This window comes from Acinonyx jubatus, chromosome D2, assembly GCF_027475565.1.
Source record: "Acinonyx jubatus isolate Ajub_Pintada_27869175 chromosome D2, VMU_Ajub_asm_v1.0, whole genome shotgun sequence".
NCBI classification, from domain to species: Eukaryota; Metazoa; Chordata; class Mammalia; order Carnivora; family Felidae; genus Acinonyx; species Acinonyx jubatus.
In genome coordinates, this window is record NC_069393.1 from 33212349 (window position 1) to 33223401 (window position 11053).

The 11053-nt window shown below is 44.6% G+C and overlaps 2 protein-coding genes across 2 annotated transcripts; both read left to right on the forward strand.

The window, feature by feature from the left end:
- Positions 1-15: 15 nt before the first annotated feature.
- FUT11 (fucosyltransferase 11) lies at positions 16-7011 on the forward strand. The gene is made up of 3 exons (XM_027062289.2): positions 16-859; positions 979-1604; positions 3214-7011. The coding sequence occupies exons 1-3, from the start codon at positions 152-154 to the stop codon at positions 3359-3361; spliced, it is 1482 nt and encodes a 493-aa protein (XP_026918090.1). The 5' UTR covers positions 16-151; the 3' UTR covers positions 3362-7011.
- A 1370-nt stretch (positions 7012-8381) lies between these two features.
- Positions 8382-9649, forward strand: CHCHD1 (coiled-coil-helix-coiled-coil-helix domain containing 1). Its single transcript, XM_015067652.2, has 3 exons — positions 8382-8542; positions 8666-8784; positions 9348-9649. Exons 1-3 carry the CDS (start codon positions 8419-8421, stop codon positions 9459-9461), a joined length of 357 nt encoding a protein of 118 aa, XP_014923138.2. The 5' UTR covers positions 8382-8418; the 3' UTR covers positions 9462-9649.
- Positions 9650-11053: the final 1404 nt, after the last annotated feature.

The following is an 11053-nucleotide window of genomic DNA, read 5'->3' on the forward strand; positions in this document are numbered from 1 at the left end:
CTAGGCCTAGCACTTCCCAGGAAGTGGTAGGCTGAGCAGAACTACGCATGCGCCACACGCACCATGGGCGTAGGACTTCGTCAGGTCGCTACTCCCTGCGGGGCGGAGGCCTGATGCTGCCGGGAGGGGAGCGGGGCAACTGCCAGTGGACATGGCGGCGTGCGGCAGCGGGGCTGTGCTCGCTGCCCTGGGAGTGCTTAGTATTTGTGCGGTCAGCGGCTCTGGGCCCATGGCTCAGGGGGAGACCGGCGGAGAGGCGGGCTGGGCAGAGCCGTGGGATGGTGCAGTTTTCCGGCCGCCCTCGGCGCTGGGCGCGGTGGGGGTGGCGCGCAGTCCCGGGCCCTCGCAGCCAGGGAGGGAGGAGGCCGTGGACTTGCCGGTGCTGCTGTGGTGGAGCCCAGGGCTATTTCCCCACTTCCCGGGCGACTCAGAGCGCATCGAGTGCGCGCGCGGCGCGTGCGTGGCGTCCCGGGACCGACGGGTGCGAGGGCACTCGCGGACGCGCGCGCTGCTCTTCTACGGCACTGACTTTCGAGCCTCCGAGGCGCCGCTGCCGCGCCTGGCGCATCAGAATTGGGCGCTCCTGCACGAGGAGTCGCCCCTCAACAACTTCCTGCTGAGCCACGGGCCGGGCATCCGCCTCTTCAATCTTACTGCCACGTTCAGCCGCTATTCTGACTACCCGTTGCCGCTTCAGTGGCTGCCCGGGACCGCTTATCTGCGCCGCGCGGCGCCTCCGCTACAGGAGCGCGCTGAGTGGCGCCGACGCGGCTACGCGCCGCTGCTCTATCTGCAGTCCCACTGCGACGTGCCTGCGGACCGGGACCGCTACGTGCGCGAGCTGATGCGTTACATCCCGGTGGGTGGGGCCGGGGCGGGCCTGGGGGTTGAGGGGGGCGCGCGTGGCGGAGGCCAGGACCCCGGGTGTCCAGGTCGGCTAGCCGCACCCACTTCACGGCGGTATTCTGCCCCGAACAGGTGGACTCCTACGGGAAATGCCTACAAAATCGGGAGCTGCCCACTCCGCGGTTACAGGACACAGCCACAGCCACCACCGAGGATCCAGAGCTCTTGGCCTTCTTGTCTCGCTATAAGTTCCACTTGGCCCTTGAAAATGCCATCTGTGACGACTACATGACAGAGAAGCTGTGGCGCCCCATGCATCTTGGTGCTGTGCCTGTGTATCGCGGCTCTCCCTCTGTGAGGGACTGGATGCCCAACAATCACTCCATCATCCTCATTGATGACTTTGAGTCACCTCAAAAGCTGGCAGAATTTATTGATTTTCTGGACAAGAACGATGAGGAATATATGAAATATCTGGCATACAAACAACCTGGGGGCATCACCAACCAGTTCCTTCTGGATAGTCTGAAGTATCGGGAGTGGGGAGTGAATGATCCTTTGCTGCCTAACTACCTCAATGGCTTTGAGTGTTTTGTCTGTGACCATGAACTGGCTCGGCTGGAGGCCGAGAAAGCACACGCAGCCTCTCCTGGGGACATCCCTGTCCCTGAGCCTCACATTGCCCAGCCCTCACACATGGACTGCCCAGTGCCCACACCTGGATTTGGCAGTGTGGAAGAGATTCCTGAGAATGACAGGTAAGGATAGCTGGGGTCCCTGTGGCCATCAAATCAAGCGATTTACTTACTTGCTCACTGTGGGCAGTGAACTAGCAGTAGGTGCTGAGGGGATTGTTGTATAGGGAAATTATGACATGGGCTTACTCTGCCTTTAAAGTGTCAAGAGTCTAATTGGGAGAGTAATTCCTGAAAAAGCTCAGGAAAAGATGCAAAGTGGAATTCAGGGCAACAACCTATGAAAATCAGCTTATGTGAGCAATGTTTGCAATAGTGATTCAAAAAAGGCTTCAACCAGAGCAGAGGGGGCCTGTTTAGGGAAGTGATGAGGGAGAGACAAAGTTGGGCAGATAGACTCGGGCCAGGCTATATACATAGCCTGAATACCAGGCTTAGGAGTTGGACTGTCTCGAAAACCAACTCAGCTGTTTATTTAGCATCTTTGAAATGTTGGGGTTGGGGATGAGCAATACATAGATGGGTGTTTTGAGAGAGGTTTGTCTGCAGTAGGGTTTGTATCTATTAACCTGGCACAATTATTAATAGTACCTCCTTTCACTCTTTAATTTTTTTTTTTTAATGTTTATTTATTCTTGAGGGAGAGAGACACAGAGTGTGAGTAAGGGAGGTCCAGAGAAAGGATCCAAAGCAGGCTCCAGGCTCTGAGCTGTCAGCACAAGAGTCCGACGCAGGGCTTGAACTCATGAGCCATGAGCCGTGAGATCATGACCTGAGCTGAAGTCAGACACTTAACTGACTGAGTCATCCAGGCGCCCCATATAGTACCTCCTTTCACTCTTAGAAGTACCCTGATTTGGGTGATAAATTATATGTTCACCCCAAACAAAATGGAAGGAATGTTTTCAATAGATAGAATAAACACTGCTGGGCAGTGTGGATTGGAAGAGAAGTGAGGAAGCTACTGCAGTAGGTGGCAGAAAGTGGTGCATTGGGAAACAAGGTCAGCACGGGAGGTGGGGTGGGAAAATGCTGAAGCCACTTGCAGCAAACCACACCTGTTTGGGGAGAGGTGATAAAAGATTATTAAGCTTAATAAAGCAAGACTGCTAGAATGGCCTGCAGAGACTAACTTGCACAGTGGATGGCAGCAGAGGGCTGTTTATATATACTGCTGGCACAGTTTGATTCTGGGAATGGAGTCTTCCATCAAATAATTTGTTTCTAGTTTATGCTGAACATATTATGATTTACTAGGAAAAAAAGTGTAAAACGTTAAAAAAAGAAAATGTGTTTTACCTAGACTTTGGATAGCACTGCACCTTCATTTTGATTATTGACATTGCAGCTTATAAGGTAACCATCTAAATATTAGACTCCTTGGTTCCATAGTCTGCCTCACTGCCCTGCCTTCTTCTAAGCTCCCACATTTGGGAACCAGGAGCGGGCAAGTAAGGAGGTTTAACTCATTGGGGGTGGGATGTGTGATAGATTTGTGTTTGCAGCTGTCACCTGTACTATTACTAGACTACTAGATTTACTTCACATTCCCTTTCCTTCAAAGCAGAGCCCTGTCTTAGCCAGAGACTGCTGTATCTGCTTAAAATTTCAGAAGGCAGGACTTGTAGCTGTGCAGAGGTTCCATAATCCAACTCCCATTTTGATGTTTCAGCTGGAAGGAGATGTGGCTGCAAGATTATTGGCAAGGTCTGGACCAGGGGGAAGCTCTCACTGCCATGATCCACAACAATGAGACAAAGCAGAGGAAATTTTGGGACTACCTACATGAGATCTTCATGAAAAGGAACCAAAATCTCTAATTATCCTTGCAAGAGCCTTAAAATTGGTAGAGTTAAGGAGATGGAAGTCCTTATTCTACCATGGGATATGAGGGGCATCTGCTGCATATCCCTTAACGAACACTGTCTTATTATGAGTTCAGGAATTCCGGTTATATCCACTGATATTTTATCCTAATGATGTGTATCCAGTGTCTCAGTTTGTGGTATTAGGGCCTCTCCTCAATGAGAGATGGAGGCTTCTAGTTCTTGGATTAATGGAAAACAGAAGCCTGAAACACCCACTTGTTTTAAAGTGCTGATTCAACAGAATCTTTAAAGAATTGCATCTTTCTCTAGCCATTTCATCCTCTTAACTGTGATTGGAACAACATCTTGGTACTTGGCTTAAGAATGAGGTAAAATGGACCACGTTTAGTAGGGTCTTAAAATTTCTGTGCTCTTCTTTAAACTCTTTATTATTCAGTACCTTTCCTTTATTTTTTTTACATTTAAAAAAAAATTTACTTTGAGAGACAAAGCACAAGTCAGGGAGGGGCAGAGAGAGAGAGAATCCTAAGCAGGCTCTGCATCATCAGTGCAGAGCCCAATGTAGGGCTCGAAGCCATGAACTGCAAGATCACCACCAGAGCCGAAGTCAGACACTCAACTGACTGAGCCACCCAGGCGCACCTATTCAATACCTTTCCTAATCTCTTTTCATCTCCTGCTTTATAAATGGTTACATTGGTGGTGAAGCAAAACTCCTGGTGGGTTGTGTTATGGTTCTTTGGAATTGTATTTTTTACATCATTTACTTGCTCTTGATGTCAAACTTTTTAACTTTTTTTTTTTTCAGGTGCCTGGGTGGTTCAGGTCATGATCTTGTAGTTCATGAGTTTGAGCCCCATGTCGGGCTTTGTGCTGACAGCTTGGAGCCTGAAGCCTGTATCAGTTTCTGTGTCTTCCTTTCTCTCTGCCCCTCCCTACTAACGCTCTGTCTCTCTGTTTCTCAAAAGGAAACATTAAAAAAATTGTTTTAATGGTTTTTTCTTTCCTGGTTTTCCGTAATCTGATGAAGATGCCACCATCCCCACATTCATTCTCCTCTACATTAAACTGGCTGTAGATTTTTGACAGCTTTGCTTACTGCTGGTTTGCTTCTTTTTTAGGGAATAGCTGTAATTCTTTCTCATCTCATGAACAGAAAGATCCGATAGTTAATATATATCATGTCAATTTAATGAATTGTCCTGCTCTATTTTAGGTTAGAGATAGAGACTATGGCTGGCAGAAAAACAAAAAAAATGATGGCAGAAAAACAAATTTAATATTTAAATGATTTTTTTAATGTTTCTATTTATTTTTGAGACAGAGCATGAGCAGGGGAGGGGCAGAGAGAGAGGGAGACACAGAATCCGAACCAGGCTCTAGGCTCTGAGCTGTCAGCACAGAGCCTGATGTAGAGCTCGAACTCACGAACTGTGAGATGGTGACCTGAGCTGAAGTCAGTCGCTTAACCGACTGAGCCACCCAGGCGCCCCTAAATGATTTTTAAATGTTAAAATAGACCAGGGTGAATCAAACTGCAGGTTTTTATAGGTCTTTGGTCTTTTCTGTCTGCCTAATGAACTCTTCTCTATATTTTATTATTTAAAAAAAATTTTTTTAATGTTTATTCATTTTTGAGAGACAAAGACAGAGTGCAAGTGGGGGAGGGGCAGAGAGAGGGAGACACAGAATCCGAAGCGGGCTCCAGGCTCTGAGCTGTCAGCACAGAGCCCAATATGGGGCTCGAACCCACAGACCAAGAGATCATGACCTGAGCTGGAGTCGGCTGCTTAACTGACTGAGCCACCCAGGTGCCCCTATATTTTATTATTTTTAAATGCTACAAAAGTCCCATTTCCTCCAAAGAATCATGAAAATTACATTGGAAAAAACAGCCCAGCAATACAGTTGTAATAATTACTTCATACTATGGAGCACTTTTCAGTTCATGTGGGATGAATATTCCAACTTGACTCATTCTGTTACTGATATCCTTCTGTTCAACTTTATAGTACTTACTGAGACTACATTTTGATGGAACATACCTAAACTCAAGGGGCTGAGAGGTGAGGCAAGACTTATGTTGGTGGTGAAGCAAAACTCCTGGTGGGTTGTATTATGGTTCTTTGGAATTGTATTTTTTATAACATTTACTTGCCCTTGATGTCAAGGGGCTGAGAGGTGAGGCAAGAGTTAGCCACCACAAGTGGCTGGTTCAGTAAAAAGCTGTTAGGCAGATTTGGGGATATAGCCAAACTTTTATATTGCTGTGGCTTGAAAATAAAGCTTAAAGGGCAGGGAGACCATTAGCTTTTTCAGGGCCAGTGGAACAAGAAATACCTTGGACCTTAGAGCTACTCTGGTTGTAATGTGTAGTATTAATAAATTATCACTAAAGAAGTTCTATAGCTTATCAGTGTTATCTATAAATTAATATGTATATGTACTTATATATATACACATACATACACTAATTTACAACCAGATGTGTGTGTGTGTGTGTGTGTGTGTTTATGTATGTAAGGTGCTTCAACAACTAGGGTCCCACACTTAATATTGTGACACCTAAGGATGTGGCCAAGGAGAGCTCTAATTTAGACTGGATTTCATGGTCATAATGGTTCTATTTTCATTTTATTTTTTAGTAAAAAATACCCTCACAACAGCATGGAAAGTTTGCTTAACCTGTTTGGGCTTTTGCAGAAAAGCACAAGAGGGGAAGATAGACCTTCAAATGTACTATTAAAATTGGGTATAATGTAGACCCACAAAAAGAAGTCAAATTCAGGACTCTGATTTCTAAACTTGAAATCTATTTTTTTTTGGAGTAGTTTGTTTTTTTTTTAACGTTTATTCATTTTTAAGAGACAGACAGAGTGTGAGTTGGGGAAGGGCAGAGAGAGAGAGGAAGACAGACTATGAAGCAGGCTCCAGGCTCTGAGGTGTCAGCACAGAGTCTGATGTGGGGCTCAAACCAATGAGTCGTGAGATCATGACCTGCACTGAAGTCGGGCACTCAACCGACTGAGCCACCCAGGTGCCCCTAAACTTCCAATCTACTTAAATGCAGGTGCTCATATATAGTGCAAAATACACATTACTCAAATGCAAACTAAGGTTAGGACTCAAGTTTATGTGCAATAAAAAGGGTAAGTGATGGTTATGCAAAATGTAGAATCATCCTTACCTCTCCTAATTACACCAGTTCAGATTGGCATTCCTTTTATGTACAAAGTGGGCACTTTTATGTACAAAATGGGCCAGTTGTTGAATGATTGTGAATGATTGTGGCTGGAGACTCAGGCCTGCTTTGTGGACAGGGCTTTTTAGACGTTCTCCTTTAATCCTATTACCATAAAAGTATTCGTAAAAGAGCAAGATAAGCCAGGTGCTACATTTCCACAAGAGCAAGCAGAACCAATATGAAGAGAAAGCAAACAATGTGAATTTTCTCTGGTTTGGGGCTCAGTTTGCTCTGTCAACAGCAGCAGGCTTGGGGTTATTGGTGGTAGAAGTGCTTGATTAGGAGTCTTTTATTGGACTGGGGGTGGAGCATGGGGCTGATGCCTTTATTACTCCATGTGTTGCAATATCCTATAATCTCAGGTTTCATTTTGTATAATAAATGGCTTCTTTTTAAACAGTGTCTGCTGCTTGTTTATATTTCTGGGCTGAGTATGATACACTTGGAGACTTGGAAAAATATGTGAAACACTTGTTCACTTAACAAGTATTATCACTATTCTAGGTACTAGGAATTCAGTAAGACAAGGTCCTCTCATGGCACTTACATTTTAAATGGGTGTCGGTGGTAAGTGAGGCCATAAACACACATTAAATGAACAAGTTAATTCAGACTGTGATATGTCCTATGAAGAAAATAAAACAGCTTGATAATGGGAGAGATATGGGAAGTCAGGGAAGGCCTCTCTGACAGGAACTGAGAACAGAAGAAAAAGAACCAGTCATGCAGAGATCAATGGGAAGATTAAACGTCTGTGATAAATGATTTTAGCACACTAAATTTTACACAACCAAATACATATTGCTCCTCCAAAGTAGTCATCTTATGAACTAAAAGCTTGCTCAAGTTATGCTTCCGTTACCAGAAACATTTCTTGAAGTTGTTATAAATGCCTTGAGAATCCTTGGCACATCTTTGAACTGAGTTGTTTGTTTCTTTTTGAATGTTTCATTTATTTTTGAGAGAGGGAGACAGAATTTGAAGCAGGCTCCAGCCCAATACGGGGCTGGAACCCACCAGCCATGAGATCATGACCTGAGATCATGAAGTCAGAGGGTTAACCAACTGGGCCACCCAGGTGCCCCTGAAGTGCCTTTTGTAAACACCTAAAAGTCACTTAGAGCCAAGTCTGATGAACTTAGGCATCACAACTGAAGAGCCAAGTCTAATAATAGGAATGATACCACCAAGTATCTTCACAGGATTGGAAAGAGTCTTAAATTAGATAATGAACGCCAAAGCGCTTAAACTTCATCCTACCCAGTGAGATCATTACAAAGAAGAAACGATATATAAGTGGTCGCTACTGTTTATATGAGCATAATTTTTCTTTATGGCTTCGGGGTGGTTTTAAAGGTAGTAAAATCCAACAGTTCTTGAAGACTTATTAAAAACATAAGAATAGTCTGTCCCAACCTAACATCTTAAGGTCTCATATTTTGATTCGGTCCCATCCTCTGCCCTTGCTTTTGTCAATCACCCTCGAGTTCGGCCAGCTACCACGATAAATGAGTGTCCATTTATCGAGCCCTTTCTTGGATGTTTCCGGCCTAAGACCGCCCTCAGACTTCAGGGCCGGGAGCGGCCTAGGTCAGCACACGAGCCCCAAAGACTCTCCTCCTAACCTGCACACAGGTCTTGAACGACCGGTGCCCGAACCCAGCAGCAGGGTTACGAGGCGAAGAAAAGCAAGCACGCAGGCAGCCGAGCTTTCGGCAGGCTGCGCGCCAAGCCTCGTCGAGCTCTTAGGGGTCACGCAGGGTCACGCACGGTGACGCAGAGCCTGCCGGGAGCTCGGTGCGTAATGGCGACGCCCAGCCTGCGGGGTCGGCTAGCGCGGCTGGGAAACCCACGGAAACCTATACTGAAGCCCAACAAGCCGCTCATCCTAGCTAATCGTGTCGGAGAACGACGCCGGGAGAGAGGCGGTGAGCAGTTGGAGCCAAGGAGGCTCCCAGAGCAGAAGTCCGAGGGATGAACGGGGCGGCTGGGTGGGAGGGCTACAAGATAAGGTAAGGGTGACTGAGGGTCTTCCCGTTCTGCTCCTCCAGAGGCGACTTGTATCACAGAAATGTCGGTGATGATGGCATGTTGGAAGCAGAATGAATTCCGCGACGAAGCGTGCAGAAAAGAGATCAAGGAATTCTTCGATTGTGCTTCGAGGGCCGAGGTGACAGAAGGCTCTTAGGGTGTCATCTTGGGAGAGAATGGGGGTGGGGGGATACAAGCAATTATACAAGGCAAGGAAAGTTGTGGGAATGATTTCACTAACGCCCAAGTGGAAAAGGTTGTGGTTTTGAAGGCATTGTGATCTTGAGCGATTTGTTTCACTGCTCTAAGCTTTAGCTATACCAGTTGTAAAATAAGGTTAATATTAATACCTTACAGAATTTTGTATTACATAAAGGGAAATTCATGGGAAAAAATCACTTTGTAAAATTTAGCGTGCTGCTCAAATAGATATTATTGTCTGAAATAGAACTAAAGATAGATAGTGAAAGACAGGTTGTTTGGATTTTAACCTAGAATTAATTGCTAGCTGGCATGGTAGCTTCAGGTCATACAGTCATCTGTAGATCTCAAGTCCCTTTGTTGAAAGGGGACTGGGAAGATGACACAGCTATTTCCAGGCTGGTTAATGTATTAGTGTGCTTTCTGGTATTGTGAGAACTGTTGGCCTAGGTCAGGACAAACTTAAGAGCTGTCATTTTTGTTTTTGTTCTGTCTTTTCAGGCAGCGCGAAAGATGAGATCAATCCATGACACGTTGGGAGAATCTGGGGGTTTACCCCCCAAGAAACTGAATAAATTGTTACAGAGGTTTCCTAACAAATCTCATGTCAGTTGAAAATGAAGAAGCATTTTCTATGACTGGACTGTTAGCTACTGAGAACTATGTGTAGGTGTTTTGGAAACGTTTGCACTGCCACGCGCTATTTGCAGGGTGAAAGGAGGCAAGACACTTTTTCATCCTTTGGAATCATTGTCATGGTGGAAGTTATGCTTTATTTTGAAATAAAATCCTCTGAAGATAAATTGGCCTTTGTTGTAGATTAGGTTCTCCCTCCATACTTGAACTCTGTATCCTTCCCTAGATTCTGGAAGTTCTTTGCTTCTTGATTTGCCCGAGGAACAGGATAAAAACTTTCATCTTGTTCTGCCTTTGAAGTCCTTACACCATTTAGTGCCCTTGCCTTTGGATGCAATAAGGATGTTCAAGTCTGCCTACATGCAGAGTTTTTCGGTATCATCTGTATTTAGTGACTACCCATTTTGTGCAAAATAGTCCCTGCAAAATGCTCACAGAATAATCAGAAGTTCACAAACTGATGAACTGCAGATGTATTTTATTTAGCCAACACAATTGGAAATTAGTTTTTAAATTAAACCATCACCTTCAAAAATAGGAAAAATGTCATTTAAAAAAATCCCCTTTTTAGCTTTCAATTAAAAAAATAAAAGGATCTGTAAACACCAGTTTCTTATCCCTGCATGGCAATAACCAAGTAGAGCTGATTATCTTTTGTCTCCATTCTCTAGGGACCTGGCCATTGGCCTCTTCCACATGGTGAAACCGAAACTTATTTGGCAGTTATCCTCTTTGTGTATCACCTGTTCACTTCTCTCATTAAGTTATCCACCTAGTTGCTGAAGGCATTAACTTTTGTGACCCTTTGATATTAGAAATAGTTGTATGGCATTTTATATACTCTGCCCTTCCAGGTTTAATTCACTTAACCTTTTCTATATACCTTGCAGCATTAGATAGACAAAGATCAGTGGGGTTTCTAAGGCTCCAGTGGGATAATTATTAAGATAAAGAAGTGGTCTTGCCTCCCTGACCCACACAGCTACTTCCAATAGTCCTCAGACCTCATGGGTAGAGCACTGGGCAGTTGCCTTGTTCTGAAAGCTGAGGCTTTTAATTACAGGAAGAAGCTCAATACCTAGGCACTTTGGACTTGGGAGTTCTTAACCTAGGGTCAATAGATTCTCAGTAGGAGGTCTGTGGATGTGGATGGGAAAAATTTTTTATCTTTAACCACAACTGAAATTTAGCATTTCAGTTAGGACCATGGGAAACAAACCACAGTATCAATTAGCAATACCTATATGAGAATATAATATTTTCATATAGTAGGTTGCAGGTACCTCAATATCATTTATACCTATCACTAGCTTCAAAATTATGGTAGTTACCCTTGCTGCTGGACTTTACTTAATGTGTAAATAAAGAAATATTACTACGTTACAAATTTGTTAATATTCTGATAATCGTATTTCAATATAATTCATTTCCTTTGTAAGTTATATATTTTGTGCATTTATAAACAATCTGTGAAGGAGGTCCAGGGACTTCACCAGGCTGCCAAGGTGTCCGTACCACAAAAAAAGGCTAAGAACTCCTGGATTCAAAGGACCCACTGACAAAACAGTACA

Coding starts and splice junctions, on each gene's coding strand:
- FUT11 (XM_027062289.2), top strand. CDS start 152: ATGGCGGCGTGCGGCAGCGGGGCTGTGCTCGCTGCCCTGGGAGTGCTT. Junction 860..978: donor AGCTGATGCGTTACATCCCG/GTGGGTGGGGCC, acceptor TGCCCCGAACAG/GTGGACTCCTACGGGAAATG. Junction 1,605..3,213: donor GAGATTCCTGAGAATGACAG/GTAAGGATAGCT, acceptor TTGATGTTTCAG/CTGGAAGGAGATGTGGCTGC.
- CHCHD1 (XM_015067652.2), top strand. CDS start 8,419: ATGGCGACGCCCAGCCTGCGGGGTCGGCTAGCGCGGCTGGGAAACCCA. Junction 8,543..8,665: donor ACGACGCCGGGAGAGAGGCG/GTGAGCAGTTGG, acceptor CTGCTCCTCCAG/AGGCGACTTGTATCACAGAA. Junction 8,785..9,347: donor ATTGTGCTTCGAGGGCCGAG/GTGACAGAAGGC, acceptor CTGTCTTTTCAG/GCAGCGCGAAAGATGAGATC.